The sequence below is a fragment of the Amblyomma americanum genome, chromosome 6 (genome assembly GCF_052857255.1).
Source record: "Amblyomma americanum isolate KBUSLIRL-KWMA chromosome 6, ASM5285725v1, whole genome shotgun sequence".
NCBI classification, from domain to species: domain Eukaryota; kingdom Metazoa; phylum Arthropoda; class Arachnida; order Ixodida; family Ixodidae; genus Amblyomma; species Amblyomma americanum.
In genome coordinates this window covers 93,559,471-93,586,467 of record NC_135502.1, presented here as the reverse complement: position 1 = coordinate 93,586,467, position 26,997 = coordinate 93,559,471, and the positions used below count along the sequence as shown (strand labels likewise).

The window sequence follows — 26,997 nt, the reverse complement described above, 5'->3', positions numbered from 1 at the left end:
TTCATACGCATTTTTATGTTTCTCATCGTCTACACCACGAGCACATTGTATTTGGCCATCATTTCAGATTTCTCTGTTTCTTTCACCCCCGTCCACCCAGACTTCGCCAAGTTCGTTGCAGTCACTCCACGCTACGGCTACGCGTCGTGGAAGTGTTGGAACTGCGACCGGCGAAGACAAGCACCGTCGTCTGCAGTCATGGCGAGTTGGTCGATAGTTGTGACTGGATATGCCTGCTTTCCCGACGAAACCTTCGCGGTGTAGAGGCTAAGCCTAATTAAGTTCGCCCAAGCCAACTGCACCACAGGGCCGGATGCCGAAGACTAGAATACACGTGACAACTAAAGGGACTATGCAATAAATTAATTGAGATTACGAAAAGCAGACAATAGATAGGCATTTCATCACTCGTCGCCCCAACCCAAGAATTTTTAAGCTAGCATCAATAACACCGAAGATATAGACGATTAAAAATTACGCTCCTCTCTCCCCTCGACTCGTACACGCGGGGCACCAGACAAAAATAAAGAAAACAGCTCTGGGACCGGGTCCTGCCCATGAATACGTCATCCGCTGACGTTCCCTTTGCAACTTCCGGTTGTCGCTCCTAGCACACCAGCAGCAGCGTCGGCGGCGTGAATGCGGCGCGCGTCGGGTTTCTTTGCTTCGTCTGTTGTAATGGACCCGGACCTCGAGGCGCGACTGCTCGCTCTTACGGCCGCGATGGGCATCGAGCCCTATGCGTTCACGCCGTACCGGCTGAACGCCAGCGACGACAGTAGCGACTCGGCGAGCCACTGCGAGTGGCTCCGGAACTCCCGACAGAAGGAGGCGGCAGAGGAAAATTGAAACCATGTGTGCGAAGGCAACGCCCTGGCTCGCGCTTGCCCGAGAGGGCCGCGCGGCTGCACGAGCTCACAATTTTCACGGCTACCGGAAGTGTGCCCATGGCTGCTGTGGCTCCAGGGAATGACAGCGTGTGGTGGCCTGGTGACGTCATGGGTATAGTGGCGTCTTTTTTCACGATTTTAGTTTCAAAATCGGTCACTACGAGCACACCCATCGACCCGCGAATTTTAAAAAAACACGGTTTTTAAAAATTTATAACAAATTGTCGGCTCAGTTTCGAAGACTCATACTTGGTATGAATGCTTCTTAGCAACATTTACAAGCGACTTTTTATTCATTGCATAGTCCCTTTAAAGGTCCCGTCGTGACCCAAGCTAGCAGCCCGGAGCTGACGGCGACATCCAGCGGAGCCCTGGAATAGTGACAACCGACCGTTGCGGAGATGGACTCATCGGAACCAAATAAAAGCACTTGCGCTAGAGCTCAATAAAGTTGTCCAATCCTATCCTATCCTATCCTATCCTATCCTATCCTATCCCGGAGCCGCCGATAAACCTACTGGGAATATCAGGCTGGCGGCGACCATCGTGGTGACCTTCGACTATTAAAAAAAAGTCGGATACAACTCAAGTCTGCCGTGAAGCTTCGCTCACATCCAGGACTGCCGAACACAATTCCGATCTGACAAAGAGTAGACCATTGTTTAAGCTCTTCTTGTTAACCTAAACAAGAAAAAAATTTCGAGAAGAGATTATAAGCTTACAAATTTTTATGCCTCTGGCTTGTTTGATATAGCCGAATATTTAAAAATTGGCTGTGGTTTAGTTCTGGTTAAACTTGGAGTGACGCGATAGCTACAGCTGGCCGAGTGGAACTCGATCATTCGAATTGCAAAGTCAGCCTTTCGCCGCTTCGTTTCGCTGGCCGTTCCTTCGTCATCTTCGTCCCTGGACATGAATTCACTCTCCCCCTGCTCTCCAATCCCCGGCCGCCGCCGGCAGCTGCTCCGCACCACGTGACCAACCACGTGGCCAGTCACGGCGCCGCCACGGAGCTCTAAGGCGGCCACGCAGCTGAAGGGGTGCCACGCTTAAGGCTCGAATTCCTAGCGTAATGTAGCTATCGCTACAAAAGCTGATTTTATTCACTTGTCGGGGTTGGGGAAGCGCTCAGCAAGAGTTCGCGGACGCTAAACCTAACGTGCTGCGTAACATGGTGGCCGCTACTACTGGTGTTTGTGCCTCGCTGCCCTAGTCGATCATCGTGGGCAGGCCTGGGTCGCAGTGATTCGAGTTGTTACAGTTCCAGTGGCTCCTATACGTTCCTCTACCAACTGTACTATGGCGGCGGCCGTGGGTTCAGATCCCGTCGGCGTTGTCTTTGCTTGTACATTTGTTGAATTATTTTTCATCTAAATATTATCACACGATGAAGAAATTAATTTCCCAGTTTGATCAACATCACCATTAAAGAACACTCACCTTTTCCGCTGTTTCCTGGGTTTGAATGACCATTCGGTTCTTTGATATGTATATCGCAACGATCGCCATTTATTTACCCACTCTTGTCTAGAACTTCAGCGGCCTGGCCGAACGACAGTGCTTTGACAAATGGCGAATGATGAGGCGGTTGCCCGCACCACATAAGGCACAGAAGAAGTACTGAGGCTTCCGCTGTCCTTGGTCAAGGAAATTGAAAGGTGGGTTCTTTCTCAATTTTATTTTTGTCCTTGCGTTTCCGGACGTTTTTCTGTCAGGGTCCACATCATGCGTGATGCCATCGACCTGTATTTGACAGAAATGCGCATGATTCGGCTCGAGCAGTGGACCCCACAGCAGCAGCTGATTTTTTGATAAACAGCGGCGCAGGGCGGAAAGAAATGCCAAAAATTAAAAAAAATTGAAATAAATGCTGCAAGTCGAACGGAGCACCCTGCAGGCCTCGAATAAATAGGTTGACAGCGAGCATGGATGGCGATGGCACGAGTAAGACGGAAAAGCGAAGTGAGACCGAAGACAAAATCAAGGCACAAATTCATTTATTAAAGGACACCGTGGTTGGCGTCAGAATTAATGGGTCCAGCTTTCCCGGCGCCACGCGGCCGCCAAGATAAAGAATCGCAAATCTCTGCCAATCCGCCTTTTTCACGACGCGACTGCGCATGCGCCCATCCCCTGGCGGCGGTGTCGCGAAACATATTGGAAGGGTCGCGCGCCACTCGAGACCGGCCGTGGAAGTGTAAACAAACCTGCTTCCTACGCGGGGTGCGTTGCTGCAGCCGTCGGGCGTTCAGTGCGACGCATTTGGCAATGCCTACGACATGTGTTGCATACGGCTGCATTGCTCGATATGTAAAGAGAAGCAAACTCGGATTTTTTCGCTTTCCGAACGCTTCCCGGGACCGCCTTCGACACGAAGCGTGGATAAAAGCCGTTCGCCGGCTCGACGATCGTGGCCGCCATTGGGCACCGTCAAGACTGTGCTGGAATCACTTTTTGACAGGTACGGACGAGGTACTGTGGTCAAATGCGTGTGCAGTCTATCACGAAATGCTTTATTCATGGGCAGGAAGGCCTCGAATGTCACCGCGGCACCCAGACTTCGTTCCGACGCTTTTTACTTTCTCAAGCAAGAAGGCCAAATGGACAAGTGCTGTGAGCCGCTTTCAACGCGCGGTGGAGCAGAAAACGAAAAAGAAGCTACGAGAGCATTCACGCATGGTGCTACAATTTTGTCGTAATCACCTAAGGAAATTTCCTTGTTTATGCCACTACATCTTGGCCAATACCCCCATGTGGGTACGTGCCATGTATTAAGAGGCAGAAGAAGCAGAAGGTGCGTTATGCGTGTGTTCGAATCATATCCATGATGAAGAGCTCTGCGTGGTTTCGTCGGAATGGCTCAATGTGCGCTTCTCGCGTACATCTTTATGGACGCGCATGCTTGTTTAACCTATGCAGCGGTGTACTGTGGGAAAATAAAGTAAAATGCTAGCAGAGCTGCCATGCTGCGAGTACGCTTGTGCTTTTATCGCTCGTGTAGCTATTCGGAAGCGCTTGAGCACAACAATTGCTTTTGAAAACTTGGTTTGGTTTGGTTTAGTGGGGTTTAACGTCCCAAAGCGACTCAGGCTATGAGGGACGCCGTAGTGAAGGGCTCCGGAAATTTCGACCACCTGGGGTTCTTTAAGTGCACTGACATCGCACAGTACACAGGCCTCTAGAATTTCGCCTCCATCGAAATTCTGCCGCCGCGGCTGGGATCGAACCCGCATCTTTCGGGCCAGCAGCCGAGCACCATAACCACTCAGCCACCACGGCGGGGTTTTGAAAGCTGTTGTCCCCAGTCGTTTTCTGTGCTACGGCGTGCACGATGTAGTATCCACCTTTCATGGATGGCAGGCATATACAGCAGAAAACGCCATTCTCACTGATCGGGGATATTTCATTGAACATTATGTTCCGAATGTAGCCTTCATCTTTGAAGCGGCGGCCCTTGCTCAGCTGGCGATTGCATCGCATGCCGCATGATCGGAGATACTGAAGAATTTGCTCTTCGGTGGGCTCAGCAGCCTGCCTCGGACTTTGCACACAGCCACCAGTCAATCCTAGAAATCCTCCAGGCACCAGGTGCTGCCCAGGACATGACATCGTTGACAGATTCCTTAGCCCCGCCGCGGTGGCTCAGTGGTTAGGGCGCTCGACTACTGATCCGGAGTTCCCGGGTTCGAACCCGACCGCGGCGGCTGCGTTTTTATGGAGGAAAAACGCTAAGGCGCCCGTGTGCTGTGCGATGTCAGTGCACGTTAAAGATCCCCAGGTGGTCGAAATTATGCCGGAGCCCTCCACTACGGCACCTATTCTTCCTTTCTTCTTTCACTCCCTCCTATATCCCTTCCCTTACGGCGCGGTTCAGGTGTCCAAAGATATATGAGACAGATACTGCGCCATTTCCTTTCCCTAAAAAACCAATTATTATTATTATTATTGACAGATTCCTACAAAACGTACTCCGCAGCGGCACTCACTCCGGCCGGGTTGGGCGCACAGTACCCTTCCAATGAGATTCCAGCGCTGTACGCGAGGTGGCAGCACAGGAACATGAAAAAAAGGCGGATTCTTGCAACCCTTGCCTGCGATGCTTGCAACAACTATAACCTGCGTCGCCTCTAGTTCGGTTTCGGTTTCAACGACCGACCGCTCGCTGTAACGTGTAAAGTGTGTTTAGGTTACATGAAGCATAAAGAACTACAGTGGAATCACTGACACGCAGCTCTAAGTTGTAATGCTTAGGCCAGCCTGCTTCAAAGTCTGGAATATTAACTTTCACGTCACCAAAACAGAAACCGAAACAACTCGAGAAAAAAAAAATGCAATATGTAATTTAGCGGGTGCTGTGTGGTGACAAATGTGTCCTAATTTGTTCTGAATTTTTACTAAAAAAACATGCAACTAAAATTAGGTCTTTGATAGGGGCAGAAAACATTACCCCCGAAACATTGTGAAAATACTGTGAAAGGCCATCTTCAGAAGCACTCAAAAAGCCTGTAGCATGGCCTGTAGCTTGCTGCTAAAGTGTTAAAGTGCATACGGTGCACACTGTGCCAGTAGTAGCTCTATGCACTGTGCAGCTATGGTGCAGAAAGCGAGTTATTCTGCCATGATGAGCTGGCGAGAGCGCTACTTTTGAATGTCTCGAGAGCCGCAAACAAAACAACAATAAATTTTAATATATTACAAGCAAAATTATTTAACACTAGAATTAAATCTATAATGACTGAGAACATTTCATGTCCCTTTGAAAGCAGAGAGGAGTTATTTAATTTTGATTATTGCGTATTTCATAAGACGGCTAATCCGCGGCGCCACCGCCGCGCATCGGCGTTAAAAATGTCGGCCGAGGGTCATTCGAAATTTGACTGCTGCGGCGACAGTCCTCACGTACGGTCTCACAATGAGCAAATCGACTTTGAAAGATACAGAAAAATGGTCCAGTGGTACATCGACAAGGTTAGCAATTTCTCGCTATTATACCGTCACACGTATAGTCATATACTTGCTATTTTTTTTTGCTCCGTTTACACCTGTGCGCGAGGCTGTCCGCGATTGAGATTTTACGTGAAAGCAGTCGTACTTGCCGCAAGTTTCCAATCATTGATGGTATTCCGCATCAGAACTGATTACACTGCCTGTTTTCGCAGCACCAGTACACAACTGCTTTGTTCTGGGCTGATAAACTGGCGTCGATGTCGAGAGGTACGAAAATCTCTTGAGCTTCCTTCCTCTTATATGCGTTTTTTGGCTTCGACGAGATCACCATTTGTCTTCTGTTGTTTCCACAGAATGCAGTGAAGATATTTATACCGTGGCTCACTGCTTGTACTTGAATAAACAGTACCGCAGAGCGGCGCACTTTATTGAAAGTAGAGGCCTTCATAAGGCAAGTGCTGTTTATGCAAAAAAGACAAATTTGCTAACTTGACAATATTTTTCATTTTGCAGAAAAGCCTTAATTTCAAGATTCTAGCTGTGTCCAGCAGGGTAAGTTTAGGACTTTTGTGTAGCCCATAAGTACATGCGATATTTTTATACAATATTATTGGATATATATAAGTTTGTTTTTACGCTCACAGTTATGAGGTACCCGGGCTGAAAGCTGCATTCAAACTGTGGGGCTTAGCTGTTGATGACAATGAACACTGTCAGATTGCAGGCAAGGAGTACAAAGAAGCCATTCAAATATCAGAGGCGCCGCTTTCGGATGCGGCTGCTGCTGGTGCTGAAAGCACTGCGGAGGACTCTGGCTCGCTACATCGGGTACGTTGATTTTACGAACACAACTTTTTCATCAACATTACATTCTTGGAATTAAGTGATGCGCTCATGGCCATTTTACTTATACGTACGGACCTGGTTCGAAGTCTGTAGGCTGCCGCTAAACTGTCGTTCATCTTGTGAGACTCTGAACGTTTAGAGAGGGAGGAGGACAGAGGTTCTCAGTTCCTAAAGCTTGTGAAACCAAAAGAGGCCCACAACATAGGCTGGAGACAGCTTGGACGTGCATGTAGTGTATTATACACTTTCAGCAAAGGCTGTAGTCACTTACAAGCAGTAATTCTACCATGTGTGCCTTGTGCAGAACCTTGTCACATGTGTTGATATAGTAGCACCATCTACTGGAACCCAATAGGGCTGAGTTGAGTCATTGGAGACTTGGTGAAGTATATGCTGTTTAATCATGTCGTAGTGTCAAGTCGTGACAGCCCAGCATGTCTTGCTTGACCAGGTTGGCAAATTTTTTGAAAATGCTGTCAAGTCAGAAACCCATGTTTACCAGAGGGGAGGAAAAAATAAAATAAGAATATGTTTTGTGCTAGCACCATTGCATTTCTGAGGCAGTTTTATCACTGTGCAATCTTTGCGATGTCTTTGCACGTTTGCATTGGGCCACTTGACAATGGGCATCGCTGCAGGTTGTGCCAGGCTTGCTGAGATTGAGTTTATGTATGCATGCAATAGAGAGTGGCATGACCTTTCTCACCTTGACATATGATGACCTGCTGCTGCTGGGATCATATTGTATCGCTGGGTTCCTGATGTTTCACTGCGAGAAGAAGGGCTCAACATAAAAAGCAGAGAAACAGAAAGCAATGAAAAAAAGTTCAAGTGGTGGGCTAGGAAGATTACCTTTTAAACACTTCCCATTCAGCACTTATTGGACGCGTCAGCAAAGGGTGCCACTTTTATAAATGACAGTGCATTGTTTTCTGAAGAGGCTCTGGCAACAACGAGTTGCTGGTGCATTTTCTACTTCGAGGAGCAAAAAGGAATAACATTAAACTAGTAGACATCTTTTCCTAGACATCTGTTGACATTTTCACCAAATTTTTTGCAAGACCACTTTTTTGCGAGTCTCTGCAGTTCGTGAAAAAAGCAAAAATGAGACATTTAAAAAAAATGAGTCATTTACACCAATGCCTTCTTGTATTCCACTCATTTCATTGCTAGGTGGACAGTAGTTCAGCAGAAATATGCCTATAACTTGCAGTGCACTCTTTCAAAGCTGTCTTAAAATGTCATTCCTATGCATTGCTCCTGCTTCTCTCAGCCGGATTCATCACTCTCCTTGCTGCGGATATAACTCGCACAGATGTTCATATGCGTCAATCCCATATTTGGCACATTATATAGTGCCTGTTTTTGGTTCCTGAAATGCACTTATATAGGGCCTAAACATCAAACCTCAGTGCTTATCTGACTGGAATTGGACATTTCAAACCCCATTACTTTAACACTGTGGTACCCATGGGATCAAATGTCTTTGGTTTTGCATATTGTCACGGTGTTGGTGACAAAACAGGGACCCGGCAAGAGAGGGCTCGACAGCACGTCCTTCGGTGGGAGAAAACGGCGAACTTCAACTTCCTTCAATCTGTGCTCCAACAGCGCCAACGTCTTTTTGCTTCAGCACCATCTGGCATTCCTCCCCTCTTAAAAAACGCGCGCTCATCTGCTCGCGAACACAAGCACACTCAAGCACACAAGAAATGCTCGAAGTATCTGGGGGGTCACCGTGCAAAATACGGCTTCATGCGTAGAACATGGACGATCTCTGGACGGGGTAGTCGACGGCTTCTCTGCTGTGAAAGTGCCGCATCCGGTAGTACTTCGTAATTAACGTCGCTGACGCGCCACAATACTTTATAAGCACCGAAATAGCGGCAAATGAGTTTTTTGGACAAACCTCGCCGTCGAACAGGTATCCATACCCAAACCTGGTCGTCGGGATTGTAGAAGACTTGTCGGTGCCGGAGGTTGTATCGGCATGAGTCTTTATCTTGTTGTTGTGTAATGTGAAGACGTGCTAGCTGACGAGCCTGCTCGGCTTCGTGGGCGAACTCGGGTGCTAAGCCTCGAATCCAGCGGCGAGCACGGTGGATGGGCGTCTTGACGGGTATAGGACTGGAGCGCTGGCTAACCATTGGGGGGCGGGACATGAGATCGATCCCACCTCCGCCAGATTTGTCACGGTGTTGGTGACAAAACAGGGACCCGGCAGGAGAGGGCTCGGCAGCACATTCTTCGGTGGGAGAAAACGGCGAACTTCAACTTCCTTCATTCCATGCGCCAACAGCGCCAGTGTCTTTTTGCTTCAGCGCCACCTGGCAATATATACTACTGGGCAGTGAAAAACTTAACGACTAAACGTATGTTGAATGCCTTAAACTATAAAGTTATTTTTACATACTCTGGTACTTGCAAAATGATAACATCGGATATCAGTATTAATCAGTCACCTGCTGGTTTAGCAGTTTGCCCCTTGCAATTTTAGGTTGCTTCACTGCAAGAGCAAGCTTTTGTGGTGTCATCTTGCAATGCACGTTCTTCATTTGTGGCAGCTAGTATTGAGACTAGTCTTTGAAAAGTATGCAGGGAAATAAAATTTTCTTAATGTTGTGAGGGTTTGATATTTTTTTAGTGCTGAAATGAAAACGAATGAATTTAATGCAATATTTATCATCCATCACGCTCCAGGAGTTGCAGGATTAAATTGACACAGAACCAGTATCTTTCAAGTATTGAAACAATCTAAAGCTACCGCAAGCATTTGCAACAAGACATGAAGTGTGAAAGAATCAGTATTTTTTCGTTAGCTACTTAATTACATGAGTCAGTGCACTTTTTTCTCATACACTTGAACCCGGAAGCTATGTATTAATTTCTTTATCGTGTGTATGACTCTTTCTCAATTCTTTTTGCAGCTGGAGGCTTCACTGCATCTGTTGCAAGGGAAAGCATATGAAGCTATTGACAACCGATCACTCGCTGCTGAGTGCTACAAGAAAGCGCTGGCTCTTGACATCCACTGCTATGAAGCGTTTGAAGCACTGGTGAAGCACCAAATGCTTTCACGAGAAGAAGGTATGCCAACTTTCATGATATCTTTGCTGGATATGCTGAATATTGTTTTCAGTTGTCACTTTTGAAACTTGCTCGTTTACCTTCTAGCCATTGTGGCTAGCTCATTAGATAGAGTGCTCTCGCTTCTTTGAAGGGGGTTCTGAGTTTAATGTATTAACTGGAACAAAGTTTTTGATCTTTTATGATTTGAAAAGCTATAGACTCTTTCATCACAGCCATACGGCTTAATTGAAGTTATTTAATGTTATTTAATGGCTGCCTCACAAACTTCCTTGTGCTCAATTTTATAAAATGGATGGGTTGGTAGTTTGAAATTAAATTGCAGGGTTCATTTTATATTCCATTTACTGAGGTTTATTCATGCATTTGTCTGAAAATGCATGGGAGGGGTGAACATTAGTTTGCAGCTGGGGATCTCTGCCTAATGTCAATCAGCAGACACTGAGCATTTTCTCATGGTACAAATCATTTGTGGTCCCTGTTTAAATTCTAGGTAGCCTTAGTTGAACTGTCATCTGAGGCTTTGACTGTTCATCATTATCCTCGTCAGGCACTGCGTGTACAATTGTACGTGTTTCCTAAATATTGTCATATCCCCGTAGAGAAAGCACAGTGCGCATGAATGTGGGCACTGTAATCAAGCGCCAAGATGTGCGGAATAGTCCCCGGAACAATTTCATTAAATGCATGCGGAATGAATGCAAAAAAATAATTTTCATGATTGATGCCCCCTTGTTTTATGGCAGCTCTGGTACGGCTCTGGTCAGTGCACATTTGCTTTTTTCTTTTGTTCGTTTTGCAAAGGTGAGTGCTTCAAAATTATTAAATGTGCTTATTTGTTTGCATGTCGAGTTCTTATGGCAGGAATAAGTCAAAACCAGTATAATTAAGACCCTGTAATGAGAGTGGAGTCACAATGTGGAGAAATGAGACACCGACTGAAACTGCGTAATGAATCATCTGCTGGGATATAAAATGTTTTTCTGTGCATTCTTGGTGTGCTCCGAAATCAAATCGGAAAACTTCAACATCTTTATTTCTCTGGAATTCTTTGAATATGTTTGATTCTGATCTGTAGTGTGCCTATGGTTACCCCGTCTTTTTATGTGATGAAAAGCTTGACTACAAGTGTAGACATTCAAAACCTTGCTTCTTGTCCTCGTATCTTTGAAGACGTGGACGTTGTATCAGCTGAGTGAATGAGTGCATGGCAGTGCAATGTGAGTGGGGAACATAAATGGCTGCTGTGATCTGAGATGTTCTCACATAGCGCACAGCTTTGACACTTATTTCTGAGCTAACACACATTGAAGGGGTGATTGATGGATTAGTAGTCATCATTTAGATAAACAAAAAAGTTCAGTTCTCAATTACTGATATATTGTGTGCACATATTATTGTGGGTGTGGCCACATTTTTCTGGTTTATTAAAACTCATGGTGAAATTAAAGGGGGATGTTTTCTGTGGGAAAACTGCACTGGCTATGTATGTTTCGTGATTAAAAAAAGTTTGAAAATGCATCATGTGATGGGACTGCCCTCTCCAAGCAGTGCCCACAAATCTGTCCATGCCAAGATTAAGCTAAAAAAATTTTCACATATCTGAGAATTGTAATGTCGAGCTTATTCGCAGTTATAAGGTGGTCTCATTTATCTGCTTTACTATTTTGCAGAAACAAGCAGTTAGTTGCTGGAGGTGGTCTTTTAAAGTGAAATCTGGGTTCGTCTTCAGAGTTTGTGTCATAATAAAAAGCGTCATAATCTGCCACAACGGGCACACCTGATTGGTCGAAACGGATGTGGTGGTTCGGATGCAGCGAAAAGGGTCGGAGAAACCGGGCGCTGACGTCAAACACATAATGTATGCAGCAGATGCTCGACAGCCAACATGGCGGCGCGCTTTGAAGTGGAGCCTTTCGCTTCAAATTGAACTCGTCGACGTTACTGCGTTGTTCGGCCCGTGAACTGGCTATAAACTGGGTGCGAGACTTTTGCTTCGTCTTGTCTTGCCTGTAACAAATTGGATGGGCGATAAATTCGACCTGTTTTTAATTTCATTTGACGATTCGGTAGCTCCTAGGCATAACGAGCGCCGGTTTGTTGCAGAAATTGTTCTCTTCATTCAAACTGGATGGTGCCACTATTGCAAGTTATCTCGTCTACGTATGTTGAATGATGTAACATAACGCAGAATGACCCGCAAAATACTTGCGTTTACTACGTGCAAACGTGCATTTCCTATTCTAGAGCTCTCTATTAGCTGTTGGAGTGTCCTGCATCATGGTCGTGTGTAATGTCTACCAGCGTGAAACCACTCACATGCACGGATGGTCAGTCGCCAGTGACGTGCTGCTACACCGAAGCGTTTGACATGCCAGAGGTGATTTTTTTGGTGTCCCTTACGGTTCTCGATAGCCGCGATACTGTGGCTGTGCATCATTGAGCTTGCGAGTTAGCTTGCAAGTTAGTTTTAAGGCGTCAATGGGCATGCGTGCGCTTCGTACCATGGCGAACCTATGAAAGCTTCGTCTGTGAAGTCTCCCAACACATATATTAAGAGAAACACAGTAAAATTTTTTTAGCTCATCCCTTTTATTTATTTGCAGTGCTTGCATAAAATGAATGAAGAAACGTAAATTACCGTCTGCACAACCGTCTGATCACAACACAAAATTACATTCAGCGATATTGCAGACGGAAAGTCGTCACAGCGTCTTGGTTCAACCGGCACGAAGCAGGCATTGTGCAGAGAGTGAGTGCATGCTACAAATTTTCCTCTCTGTTCGCTTTTCCTCAAGATAAATGTAAAACGCCGTGTTGTGCGAACAAGCTAGCTGCCTTTTATTTACCATTGGCGATCGATGGATGTAGAGGCCGCCTTCTGTTACTGAAAAGCCATGTGTGGTTGCGTACAATATTTTCTTCTTCAGGTACAGCTACGGTCTTTACGGTGCAAAGAAGAGTGTCTGAATTATATTGTTTGTATTTGCTGAAGTCAATTGGGTAAATAAAGCAGCTTTGATATTACTCCTTTATAGTGGAATCCGATGCACAACCAAACTTGTGGCTGAATGTTTCTTCTGTCACATTGGTCGCGTTCTTTATCTCGGCAAAGAGCAAAATCGCCGCTGGACATTGCTCTGCGGCAACTGCAACGCAGTGACATCCTGCCGCCGCTCACAGTCGCAACCGAACCGACATCCACTTCCGGTTTTTTGACCAATCAGGTGTGGCCGCTGCAGCAGATTATGACGCTTTTTATTATGACACAAACTCGGAATATGGCCCCTGGGCATGATCAGGACTCTGTGCAGTGTATAAAAGTAAGGACTCTAGTATAAAACTAGGCTTTGCTTTCAGACCCATTGTAGAGCTTGTATGAAACTGAGCTGGACCTATTTTAGTAACCACTCTAGTTAGTTATCGTGTGCAAAAAAAAATATTTAAATTAAAAGATTAATAAAGACAATCTTGTGGAGCCCTGCTAAGTGGTTCAGTGCAGATTCATTGGCATGAGTTTCTGTGAAGTGGGGCAAGACCCTGCAACTTTTTCCAGGAGTTGGAACCTCATTTTTATTTAATGTATTTTGTTTGTATGTTTACCTTATTGTTCCCTGTTTACAATAAACAGACATCATGGTAAGCCAGTGTCTGCTTCATGAAACCAGAGAAGCCATCAGGTTTAATACAATTTGGCTAATGAGTCCCTAAATCATGGCATGTTTAGTGCCCCGGAGAAATACTTTATCATGCCCATTAGGCCTTTATTGCCTGTCTAATCTACCCAAGTTTCCTTATCTCCGTAGGTGAAGTTAACAGAAATGTAGTGAGCGCACAATTTCTCTTGGTAGAGCTTTGCTGATGTTGTAGTGCGTCAGTATATCAAGCACTGCTGCATATTGGTTTTAACTTTTTGGAGAATGCAAATATAGGCTGTTGTTGTTGTTCCTTATAAAAAGGAGGGTTTGCTCAGTTAGCGTGTTTTCATTTGATATCTACCATTCACCAGAAAATAAAAACTTAGTTGCATTGTTATATTACAAGCCTATGAGCAAAGCATCCTTATCATGGTTTCAAATGACTGTTTTAATTCCTTTTAGTCCTAGGTTGATTGGTTGGTCTCTGGTCTATGCTTAGACCAGGGGGTATATTCACGAGACTATTGACTATTCCCTGTGGAACCGGATCGCTTTTCCGTGATTTGCCATGCGCTATTGGCCACTTTGCCACGTGACATCATGTGGTGAAGCAGCCAATATTCCATGGCGAATCGTGGAGAAGCGAGCCAGTTCCACAGGGAATCGCCTCGCGAATATACCCCTTGGTCTACGCTACTGTGGCAGCTACAAGCATGAGCCATCAGACTCCAGACCTGTGTGTTCTCGGTTTGTGAGGGCGTGAGAGCCGTGTGCTTTTTGAAGCCATCACCTCACGCCTGTAGCTTCTGCTACAGTGCCATAGTAAGTTGTCCCTGAGCAAAACTGAAACATCATTTTGACCATCATGCCACGAAATGAGCATGTAGAGTGCCTGGTGATTCTGTTCCTAATGTATTCTGTAAATAAATAAGTTGCATATGGAGGCTTGGGAAAGCATTGAGAAGCAACAGTCTGATCAGTGGTTCAGTTGGTGCACTCGGAATGCTGACAGTAGGTTCATGTCGCTATATGCATGAAGCACTCTGAACAAGCCCACATTCTGGCCTTATGGACTCTTGGCTTGCTAGCCAACACCAGGCAAAAATTCTTTATTGCTGTTATTTTGGTCATGACTGCCGGCTAGATCCTGATGTCAGCTTTAATGCTTTATTTTTTATTTTCTGTTCTGCAGAGGAAAGTGTTCTTAACCTGCTTAATATGGCCATGGGTGCCTCATGCGAAGACAGTGAGTTCGTCAGGCTGCTTTATGCGATAAAGGTTAAGAAGGTACGTCTCATATTGCTTGCATGGTAGGGGTGTTTCTTCCCACTTTCAACCTTTTTATGCATGCCATTTTTATCTTCAGTGTGGTGGGGAAGGGTCTGTGGCAGCGTGTGTAAATTTTGTTCCCCTTTTATTTGCCTTGGCCTTAGTATGACAAGCCAGACCCATCTGAACTTCCAGTTGAGCTCTCCCATCTCAGCGAGAACCTTGACATTGCCACTGCTGTGGCAGAGAAGTGCTACTACAACTGTGATTACAAGCGCTGCTATGACATCACTTCAACGTAAGCCTGTGTTTGTTGCTACGAAGGTTTCCGTTAAGGTGCGAGAGGCAGCAGGTGCGCGTCGAAGTCCAGCTCCCAGACCTTGCCGATTATGCAGTCTTGGCTGGGACTGTAGTTTACCACCCCTTTTAAAATGTCGGGAATAGGAACCACTTCTGTTTTCAAAACCATTGTTTGGTTTGAACCTTCCATTTCTTTGCTACATTGGCTGCATCAGTGGTACGTAAGAGAGGCTTTTATAGCCGTAAAGGAAGCCTGACCTCAAGTTGGCTCCGCGGCAGCAGTACTGCCCGTTCCCCTCATGGATGGATTCGGAACGTTTAAATTGGCATTACTCCGGTGCAGCACTTTCGCTCAGCAGTGCTTCAATGGACACATGCTACTCGCGCCGTTAAGGGCTCCTCGCACCATCCTGCGGGCGTACAAAGAGGCTGTTCAAGTGTGTGGACATGTATTGTTGGGTTGGGGGCTGATGTTTCGCTCCAGCACCCACCGAATGATTCACCAGAGAGCAGTGAAGATAGCGGCTTCTTGTAACTACGATGGATTCTTTTTGGGAAGAGAAGATGCGAAGGCAGGGTGTTGCTGCAGCATTTGTTACTCATACTGGTAGATAGGAACAAAGTCCTGACTTCAAAGCAGTTTATTTCCCTAAATTTTGCTGGCAGTGTTGACGTTTGTTTTGAAAAGTCAACATTAACAGTACTCGGATCATTCACAGGAGAAACGTTGAGGACTTGAATGTATTTGCAGAAAAAAATAAGTGTGAAAATTAAGTCATTTACAGGAGAATGGTTACTAAAGGTCACAATTTAGAATCCGTTTACATGCATAGGAATATACATTCTGACATGAAAATGGGAACTGCGTATACAATGCAATCTTCTTAATTTGGATTTCACAGGACTGAAGAAAACATCCAAATTAACCAAATATGGAATTATGTGGGCCCCAAAGAAACCGTAACAAATTGTTCCACATAGACATAAACATAGGTTCATGTCTGAAAAACTCTGCAATTGTTGTTTGCTTCGTGTAAGAAATTTGTGTGCCAATACTATTTTTTTTGTTTTGCTAAAAGGTGGAGTATGCGTACACTGTAGGATAAACCAACACTAACATATATATCCTATACTACAGTTGGGGCATTAACTGTCACCCCCTCTCCCCCCCCTACACACACACACACGCACGTGCACATGCACACCACTAAGAAAACAGGCACATCCTAAGTATGCACATATGATGTAATGTAAGACAATTACACGCTCCATGATAGCATGAAGGACACTGGCAGTACGATCCATGACATGCATGCAACAAAGACGATGAAAATGGCGGAGCACAGCCCAAAACAAAGAAAATCATAATTATAAGAATAAGTACTGCACCTTTACATTTCAGTTGGATGCCAGTGCTGCATATGCTTATAGTGCCCTTACTTATCACTCACTCACCGTCATCATCACTTTACCTCCAGCACCTTCACGTGAGCTCCGTCACCTTGGGGAATTGACCGAAATGCTTCCAAATTTTTCGGAATTAACAGGTGTTTCACACTATAGAATAGCACACACATTTGACAGGATCAGTGAAAATGTCTGAATTTTCTAGTTTTCTTAAATTAATGGGAGTCGAAATAACGAGATTTTACTGTTAAGCTGCTGCGGTTATGTGCATGCATGGCGATCGATAACAAAGTAAACATGCCAGCCACACATCGAGCCCTGTCAGTGATGACTCAAATGAACCCATATATTTATCTGTTAATTCACAAGCAACAACCAAGATAAAGTCTGCGAACGCTTTAAGCAGCAAAACTGAGCCCACGAAATGGTTGCAGTCACCCTGTAAAGCTCAGTGTTTGCTTCAATGATCATGCTAAGAATGAAATATGTACCTGAAATAATATGTTGTGAATGGTTTTGTGGCTCTCTTGTGACACTTACTTCACTTTCAAGCGAGCAGTGTGCTTTTGCATGGTCTGCTTAACACAGTGCATGTGCCACCAACAGCTCTTGTTTCTTCATGTTCGCATTCTGAAAATAACCATGACAGTCTGGTACCTTCTTAAAACCGAACCTAAGTGTGTACAGCGCTGCACAAGATTCAGCTCACGAAGTGAGCAAGAAAGTGCAAGCACTTATGCACTGCACTGCACTGCTGCATGTCTTGATGTTTTCCATAGAAGGCAAGGGTAGCAGGGGGCGGCAGAGAGTTAGGTGGGTGGAAGAGATTAAGAAGTTTGTGGGGATATAGATGGCGCAGCTGGCAAATGACAGGGTTAATTGGGGAGACATGGGAGACGCCTTTGCCCTGCAGAGGACATAGTCAGGTTGTTGATGATGATGATGATTATTTTCAGTCATTTTTGTGTTATTGGTGTTTCATGTGTTGGTGTAGTGCTTGGTACGACACTGTACTTGGGTGGATGTAACGTCGTGACATACACCGTTCCAGGTAGGTTTTTTGGGTGTCTAGTGACCTAGAATGAGTATCTTGAGTAGATGAAGCGCACAAAAACACAGCACACAGGAAAGGAAGACACGAGACAGGCGCTACTTGCAACTGTTTATTGAAGTCAATAATGGCTTATTTATAGCCAAGAAGGCGTGGAGGAAAGGGGACAAAACAATATAACAAACAACAGGTAAATGACTAGTGCGAGGGGAAGGATACTACAGAGGGGGGAACAAAAGTGATTCAAATCTTTCTAAATTTATCTAAAAATATACTTTCATTCTTATGAATGACCAGCGATGGGGTGCCGAGTGACCTAGAAATTCTGAAATTGTCAGGGAAATTTTGTTCACTTGGAGAAATCAGGGAATTGTCAGGGATAAAAAAAAAATTTTTCCAGTTCATGGGAAACAAATGACTGAAATTAACACGATGGTCAGCAGTTAATTGTGATAGTGCAGCGAGTGCCACCACTTTTGTGATGGTGAGTACCATCACAAGAGCTGTATATGAAGCAGTAGTAGCTTCATAATTCACAGCTTGAAGCTGGGCTTCAGGAAAAAAATGAGCTCGGTAGAACAAGTAGAGCACATCTACTTTCTGTGTGCTGCTTACAGCATCAGTAAATAGTTTTCTTGTTGTGAATAATTAATCTACACTGTCCATTACCGTCAGCCAACAAGTTTTTTCGCCTCTGCAGTGGTCAAGGAATTTTGCGTGAAATAGGGAAAACATGGAAAGCCAGGGATCTTGAAAAGAGAAGCTTGTTCGAAACCCTTTTGTTACTCTACTCATCTGATAACTATAGGAGGCACAGATCACGAGAAGAAAAAAACATATTTACTCATAGTGGCTAGGGCTTGAGAGCTCCAGTTTTAAACAAGGAGGAATGTGCTTTTAAATGTTGCTGTCTTACAACAGCAACAGATATTAGGGACTACTAGTACTTTGATTGCTGAGAGGCTTTGCCTGCATGTTGAATATGCGAGCTTTCATTTGTATGAAGCATCTGAGTGGCCAAAGTTTAATTTGCCTGTTTAACAGCGAAAGGGCCCACTAGGCGTGTGTCCTGGTGCAAAAAGGTAGAAACTGACATTTAATCATTTATTTACACCCTCAAAGGTCTCGTACTAAGACATTACATGTTCACATAAATGCACACTGGGTTCACCACAAATACAAGCCGTCATTGCAGTTTTATTTCATTGCAGGGCAGGCTCTGATGTGTGATTGGCCATCACTCTTATGCTTATAACGTTTCATCAGAATGGGGTATCTGCCATTTTCACTGGGAAGCATAATGTGATGCACAAACAGCAACTCGCTGAAAGCCACTGCAGTTATTCAAGTTCCTGTCATAATTTGCAACCACTGCTGAATGTATTTTTTGCCTATTTGCGGGCATGCGTTTGACTCGATAAATGCTTTGCATTGAAGAATGCTCCATCCGCAGCATTAGCTATCCTCAAGAGTGGTAGGTAGAGCTTGGAATTCGAAAATTATTGCTGATGTTGATGCTGCCCGTACCCCTTGTATCGGTCACTGCTAAATGGATCACATGGCGGAGCCAAAAATTTAAAAACGTTGATAGCAAAAATAAACAAAAAGACTTCAGAAGACTTGTAGTTGCGTCATTTTTCAGTGTTACATCTGTCACAAGTAACGCTGTGTCCTCTTGACAGTGCACCACAGATACTTGAAAAATTTCCCTGTGTGGACTTCAGACAACAATGCAATGCTTGTGGTGCTTTGTTTTAATTTTTTATATTCTTTACCCTAATGGTATATGTACAGACACATTTCAGATGGGAGAGGCAGTAAATTACAGGAAACAAATTGGAGTGTTGCAGCAAAAGCAGAAAATAAAAATAAAAGTAAAATTGATTAATGCAACGCAAGGTGATGCAGTGACACAACAGTAAGAATAACTTGGTTGTTGCATTGTTAAAATAAATTGGGTCTTGTGTGTGTTGAAGGTAGGTGTCTCCTTTCATTATGTGTTTCAGTGAAAAATGAATTGGCAAAGAATGTTGCTTTTGTAATGGAAGTACCACATCATCGCCTTGGCTAGGCTAGCTCTTTTCTAGAGTAATAAACTGTCACTCTTGAATGGTGTTAATGCACATATCTTGCTTATTGTGATCAATACAGAGGTATTGGTCCAGACTGTCCATATATGTGCGGCTGCAGGTTCTGAATAATCTACAGCAAGTTAGAAAAAAAGAACCTTTTGTGAACGGATTGATGGAGGGGATAACCTCAGTAACATCCTCTTGACCTGCTACACCACTCCGAGGAAGAAGGGAAGAGTTAAAGGCAGAAATAAGGACAGTGTGAATATAAGAAGTGGTGGTGACAAAATACAGTGAGCTGTGCTTTGCTGTGCATTGCCGTGCTTTATTACAGGGTGCTCAGCAGGGATCCCTACCTCATAGACTGCTTTCCTGTACGCATATCCTGCCTGATGGAGCTGGGGAAATCCAATGGTACATTAACTTCCATGCATTTAATAGCACTTTTCAGTAACTCATGCCTTTATTACGACTAAGCTCCTGTGGTTTCTATTTTACAGACCTGTTCCACCTGGCCCACAAGCTCGTGGATATGTATCCTGAAATTGCTGTAAGTTCCAGCTTCTTGTAGGCTGTCCTGCTGTGAGCATTGTTATTTTTGCTGAAAATTTGGCAGTCTAGTTGAATGATTACATTCTTTTTTAGATTCTATTTTTAATGTTGACATTAACCCTTTTGGGTGCCCTGTGCACAGCTGTGTACATTTCAAATGCACAGCTTTCGTGAAACTGTGCTACAGTTAGCAGTGTTTCTTTTGTTGAGGCGAATTTAGTGGTGGTCTAATACAACATTTCCCAAACCGATTTCATGCCAGTTTTGAATTTCCCGCTCTTCCTTATTGGCTGAAGTCATGCCATGCCCCATGTTTGCTCTTAGTTATTGGATGTACCCTAGGGTATGGCGTCACTTCAGCCAATGGCGAAGGGCGGGAAGTTAAAAAATGGTATCAGTGCAGGAAGGAATTCATATATTATCCCAACCTAGTACTTACTGGTCATACTGTAACTGATGTGCTTTTTTATGTTTGCTAGCGAATCTAATAAATGATAATTCTCATAAAATTCAGCTTGGTAACGCATCGTGTGACATAATGGTGTGGACAGATGTTGTTGCCTTTAATAATATGTCACGAACTAGAAGGCGATGAACTGTGCAGTGGCATGGGTCGAAGCGCTCGCACCAGGCCATCTGCCATTAAATCATGCCAGCACCATCCATCATGTCGTCCTGTTTTCTTCGGCTTGCCATCACGTACCAACAACATCAATATGCATTTTTACTTCTGCACTTCTAGAGTCATGTGCATCTTTAAAAAGTTTGTCATTCTCTGATCCGTATTGTTACTCACTGAGAAATCCTGCTGTTTCTATATAACAGTTTCCAACCATTGCAATACTTTGTACAAAATTTTATACATGCTGTTTAAAAAAAATGATAACTACAGCATTTTTGCATGGCGAACCTGATAGTTGTTTTTCTTGTGGTCTCCATAGCCTGTGTGGGAGAAAAAACTTTTCTAGAGAAGTGGCGAACAGCTCCCGAAAAAGTCAAGCTTCTTCCTCTCATCTGCTGCTCAAGCCTCATCAAAAAGAAATTAACTATCTGTCATGAAACACTACACCCAAGTGCCTCTTTCGTGAAAAACTACACACGCATGCGCCTGTGGGCCCTTGCGTGTGTAGTTTCTTTCTTTTTTCCACGTCTTTCCCTGCTGCACCATTCCTCCCAGAGATTGTCGCACAAACTTTCCCAAACCTTTACACTTATGAAAAACTAATATGGTGTTTCTTGCAAACATCAGAGATGAGTAAATCAGAACAGCATGTGGAACACATTCTTTGACTGCCAGTGCGACTTTAGCACTGCCAGTGCGACTGCCAGTGCTAAATCAGTCTGCAGGTTAGAAGGCTTCAGCAAAATAGAGGGAGAGTATAAACAAGCAAAAAAAAAGGTACTGCAAGGTCTATTCTGCGTGCACCTTCTGCTTGTGATTAGGACATTGCTGATACAGAGGATGAATGTGGAACCTCCTCTTTACACTCATAACCCTTACATCTTTTTTTTTTATGTGCTTTTTCCCAGCTTTTCTTGCTATATTTTCTCTTTTTACGCTGTGGGAGAGACCTGAATATGAACCTTGTCCCGCATGTACTTTTTGGCACTGTTTTGTGATTCCCTGGTTTTGGGCTGGGCATCGTAGTTAAAGGTGTACTCAAAAGCGTTCTGGAAACTTCATTTTTGCTTTTATTTTGTTTTTTGAATTTTTATGAATTAATAGTTTCACTTGCAGGCAACGTAGCCGCAAATTAAGCTGACAGAAATAAAAATACCCGAGGACTCTTTGCTTTCGCGAGTCTGCTGCCAAGGGTGATGTGAGGCGCCCCACCTCCTGCTGTGGCAAAAGCGCACACTTTGCTTCTTTTCTTGTGTTGTGTCAGTGATCATGGTTCCCTTTTCTCAAAGGTCGCACGTCTGCCTCATTTCCAAGTTTTGCAATTCCACGACACCTATGGATGTACACTTTTTCGTGTGATCTGGAGAAGCCATCCCGTTTTTCTCAGGTGTTGTTCAGTTCATGAGCCACCTTTACAATTTCATAACTAGCTCCGTGTACTTCTGTGTATTACTTCGTCAATTGCAGAGAGGCAAGGCACCATGTGACTGGCTGAAAGGCACTCCTCGCGTTGGTTGTTCTTAAACTGAACACAGAGAGTAGGAGGAGTCAACCAACTCGAGGAATGCCATTCAGCCAGTTGCGATGCGGCTAGCCGCTCTCCCATTGGCGGAGTAAGTGTAGATCCATGGATGTTGTGGGATTGCGAAACTGGGAAGTGGAGAAGACGCGGGACCTTCGAGAAAAGGGAACCATGATCACCGACGCACCACAAGCAAAAAAGCAATGTATGCTTTTTCACCAGAGCAGGCGGTGGGGTGCATCACCCTGCGGCAGCAATCTTACGAAAGCAAAGAGTCGTTGGGTATTTTTATTTTCGCGGGCTTAATTTGCTGCTATGTCGTCTGCTACTGAAACTATTTATTTGTGGAAACCCAGAAAAACTAAAAAAAAAGCAAAAACGAAGTTTTCTAGAATGCTCTTTAGTGCACCTTTAATATAACCAGGCACAATGTTTTAGCCAGGGAGTTTCTTGGCACAGCCAGGGTGCTTTTCACCATTAGCTTAGACAGTCTATGAATTGTTATTTTGTATTTCTTTGCTGATCATGTGTAGTCGCTAAGCTTTAAGCCTTCTTGCCGTATAATTTCTAGGTCGGCCTGTAGAAGTATCTTCTGTGCGGGCCTGTGGAAAAACCCCACGTCTTGGGCCACCTTGTGGGCCACCTTGACCACTAGTGTTTTTGTTTAAGTACTAGTATTCCAACGATTATCACTGTAAAGGTGTTGTTCTTCACATCTTTTGGCATTTTTCTCGGCAAAAGAAATCTTTGCTGCTTATTTAACCAAACACCAGTGATATGCTTTAACAGTGTGGATAATTTTTTTTGCAAAATCTTGCTTAAAAGAAACACTAGCTCCAAAATGACTGGTTTATACTTGTACAATGAGTAAGTAAAAAAGAAGAAGGCATTAAATACACTGAATACTACTATGGCTTAAGAGTTGTTGCTATGACAGTAATTTTTGGTTTCAGGATAACACTATATCATTACAGTTGTGATTAATGAGTATGAAAGTCTCCCTGAAGTCTTTTTAATTTAACCTTGAGAAACTTTAGGTTAAGCGTCTATTCCAGCTTGAAGTTTTGAGCAGTTGCATGATCTTTGAGGCCTGCCCGGCCTCGTACGTGGGGGAAACGAAGAACTTCGCCGAAAGAATGAGGCAACAGAAAGCGGACGTTCGACGAATGAACCATCAGTGCAGCGCGGTGGCCGAACACTGCGAGGAATGTGACCACCGAATTGACTGTGACGGCACTATTGTACTGGAAACCGAAGCTAACCAGCGCAGGAGGCTTCTGCTGGAGTCATGGCACATACAACAGACACGAAGGAATGTTAATCGCTCCCTGGGGACACTTCCTTCGTCTTACATCCATGGTTTGCGGCCATCGACCCGGAGGTATTCAACACGAGGGCTTAAAAACCCAAGCTGCGCCTCGCCCGTAGTCACACCGTGAAGAAGGGACCGAGCCTGTCCCGAAACATAGTGTTTTTCAAAAATTAACCTAGTTGGCGTCAGTCCTCTTTCTACTAAATTAATTTTCCCAACCAGACAGACTTCTGTCAAATGTTTTCTTTTGAGTCTTTCTAAACCACTTTCCTTATCATTCTTATGTGGAGGTTTAGCCTCAATAATTTATTTCGTTGTTGCTGTAATGTTTAAATTTGTGCTGATGTTTCCTGCCATTCATGCCAGGTGTCGTGGTTTGCTGTTGGTTGCTACTACTATATCATTGGGAAGGCAGACTCAGCAAGACGGTTCCTTAGGTGAGCATGTAACTGGTTACTGAAATGACATACCATGAATTGATGTACTTAGTTATTGAATTGACATACTTATATGCAATTTTTACCTTGTTTATACTGCACATATTGCTGACAGCAAAGCCACCGTGTTGGACCAGGTGTTTGGCCCGGCCTGGCTCATGTTTGGCCACTCATTTGCTGTGGAAAGCGAGCACGACCAAGCCATGGCGGCTTACTTCAAGGCACTCCAGCTGATCAAGGGGTGGGTACGCACTTGTGATCCTACTGTTATGCTGTTGTAGTACTTGTCTACCTGTTCCAAGTTCTGAAGCATCAAGCATTTTCATACAGTGTGGTCTAGTCTTCGTTTGTTCAGGGTTTAGCTTGCAGTCAGGGTAGAAACTGGCTTTTATCTCTTGTTGAACTTGGTCAGAAAAGTGGTCTGACATTTGTGCTATAATGTTGAAGGCGAGTGTTAGTGACAGCTGATAAACTCTGCCCTGTGATAGTTAGGCAGCAAGTTTGGCACCATGCTCACACTTAATGCACCTCTTGCTATTACTCTAACATTGTGTGCATGTGCCATCACCACCTGCTGTCATCTCCAATCAGTAGCAGCTTGCAACAAAAATACAGCAAATTTGATTGTGCACATCGTTTTCGACATTGAAATTGAACTAAATCTCAGACATTGAACTTGAATTCTCAACTAATGGACCTGTGTGGGAAATGTTTCTTGACTTTATGACAAGATAAATTGCCAGATAATTCTGCCTAATTATGTGAAAGGAAGTTGTTCAGAATATATCACTGTGTGTGTGTGTGTGTGTGTGTGCGCGTGCGTGCGTGCGTGCGATGAAGTGGTGCCCAGAAAGACATACTGGTATGCAGTGCAATGGGTCAGACTTATCCTCTTTCAAGGCTGCCTCAAATTTAAGTATAGTGCCTGATGATGTGAGATGCTTGGGCAGAATTTTTAATTTCTTTTTGCGATGCATTAGCCAACATTTAGAAACAACTTGAGGCATAATAGCTGCTGATATAGAAGTACGAAAAGGCTCCACATTCTAGAAGTGTGCGCAGTATTTTGTGGTTATCAACGAATGACCTTCAGGCTGACTGCTTCATATCAGATTGGACTGCAGTGTTAATACAATCGGGCAGTTTAATTAGCCATAATTTGACAAATCTAACTTACTCCAGGAATTGCATTTTTTAACTGCAGTGCTAAATTTCATCTTGATTAAAATGAATCTGTTGGTATTTCAGAATAATGAGTGGATTTTTTAGAGCTTTGCTAGGTCAGCATTTGATGACATACATGTGATGCACTCAGACCGGTGTTTGTAGCCAAGTAGCTGATTTCATGTTTTGGGCATGCTTGTAATGAGATAGCATTTAGGTTGCTGTCATACAAAAAATTTCATGTTTCTCCATAACAGAATTACTTCATTGGTTGAGAGGGTCGTGATGTCATTTGCACTGCCAAATTTGAAAATCTAAGGACTAGAATGTTCAAATACCGTTCATTGGATTACCATATGAGAGCATGCTAACCCAATGCACTAATCCACTTTAGCCCGCCAACTAATCCCCACTAATCCACCTTAATTCTTTTTCTTCTGGGGCCAGCCTACTTCCAAAATTTTTGGGATCCTTTAAAATTTTGGGGGGTGGGCCAGCTTCCAAATGCTATAGCATTTTCTTTTATAAGAATGTAGTTAAGAAGACCCCCAAGTTTTGTTGGTTCTATTTTGGAAACACATTTCTTGACATTTTCCAGCACTTAATATTCAAGACATTTAAGAGTACATCTGTCCATGGAGGCACAGTAGCATGCCTCTGGACTGAGTTTTCATCATAATGTGTCTTCTTATCAGGGCACAGGGCTTGCGTTTTATTTTGAGTACTGTTATCTAACACATTTCCTTCTACACTGTTAGTTACCAAGGCAAAGAAGTTGTGTCATCTATTGGTGTTTGGTAACTTGATGTTTTTGCCAACCGATTTTGCAGGTGTCACCTGCCTTTCCTGTACATTGGCCTCGAGTATGGTCTGACCAACAATACCAAACTGGCCGAGCGCTTCTTCAGCCAGGCACTTGCCATTGCGCCCAATGACCCATTCGTGCTGCATGAGATGGGCGTAGTGGCCTTCCAAAACCAAGAGTATGTCACACTTGTTCTTATCAAGCAGTTTCTCATTTTTAAAGTAAACCAAAATGAGAAGTGTCATCTAGAAGGGAGGAAAAGCAGTCTGTGGGAACCTAATCAATCTTACGGCTTGTCCACAGTCAATAACAGACCATGTTGCCACAGCTGTTTAAAAGATTGCTTGACATAAAATATTGCAGATATCATTCGTGCCAAAACTGTATGGGATCTGTGGACTGAAACTAACAAACCGAAACTGGAAAATGTCCAAAGCAAAGCTGTCAGATTTGTTTTTCAAACCTTTGCCCGTAAAGTTACGAGACTGAGTCCATTAAAAAATGAGCTTAACATTGAAATCATTTGTGCAGAACCCCTTCAAAATAGTCTTCATTGCAGTCTATACGCAGCTTCCAACGCTTCTTGAGGTCTTGGAAACAGTTGGAAAACACTTCTTTTGGCAGGGCTGTCACCTCCTTTGTCATGGCGTCTTGAATGGCCTCCACGCTCCCCATCGAGCGACCTTTTAGGTTCTGAACGTAAAAGCGCAAAAACACAAGGACACAGACTAAGGCAGACAACAAGCGCTCGTGTTGTCTGCCTTAGTCTGTGTCCTTGTGTTTTTGCGCTTTTACGTTCAGAATGGAAAACCAACTCGCCGAAATTCAGCCATTATTGACCTTTTAGGCCTCGCTTCACACGAGCAAACAGCAAAAAAATCGCATGGGGAGAGTCAGGCAGTATGGTGGATCGGGAAGTACAGTAATGCTGTGCTTGGAGAGAAATTTTGTCACGCTGAGAGCAGTGTGCGGCCTTGCGTTGTTGTAGAGAAGGCTTGTCCAGATGCCCATAAGTCGGGGTGATGGCGTCGCAGTGCATCACGCATGTGTTGGAGCACGCGGATATAAATCTCCTG

The 26,997-nt window shown here is 44.2% G+C and overlaps 1 protein-coding gene across 1 annotated transcript in view; it reads left to right on the top strand.

Annotated features, from left to right (window-relative positions):
* The first annotated feature begins 5,729 nt into the window (after positions 1-5,729).
* The window catches only part of Cdc16 (cell division cycle protein 16), a 39,782-nt gene continuing 18,514 nt past the window's right edge, over positions 5,730-26,997 (top strand). Inside the window, exons 1-13 of the mRNA XM_077627591.1 lie at positions 5,730-5,858; positions 6,050-6,104; positions 6,191-6,288; positions 6,351-6,389; positions 6,555-6,665; positions 9,611-9,770; positions 14,601-14,695; positions 14,842-14,975; positions 19,842-19,921; positions 20,008-20,057; positions 23,882-23,952; positions 24,068-24,193; positions 25,947-26,099. Of these exons, the coding sequence (XP_077483717.1) occupies positions 5,739-5,858; positions 6,050-6,104; positions 6,191-6,288; positions 6,351-6,389; positions 6,555-6,665; positions 9,611-9,770; positions 14,601-14,695; positions 14,842-14,975; positions 19,842-19,921; positions 20,008-20,057; positions 23,882-23,952; positions 24,068-24,193; positions 25,947-26,099 (1,292 nt within the window). The 5' untranslated portion in view covers positions 5,730-5,738. The remainder of the gene's footprint in view (positions 5,859-6,049; positions 6,105-6,190; positions 6,289-6,350; positions 6,390-6,554; positions 6,666-9,610; positions 9,771-14,600; positions 14,696-14,841; positions 14,976-19,841; positions 19,922-20,007; positions 20,058-23,881; positions 23,953-24,067; positions 24,194-25,946; positions 26,100-26,997) is intronic.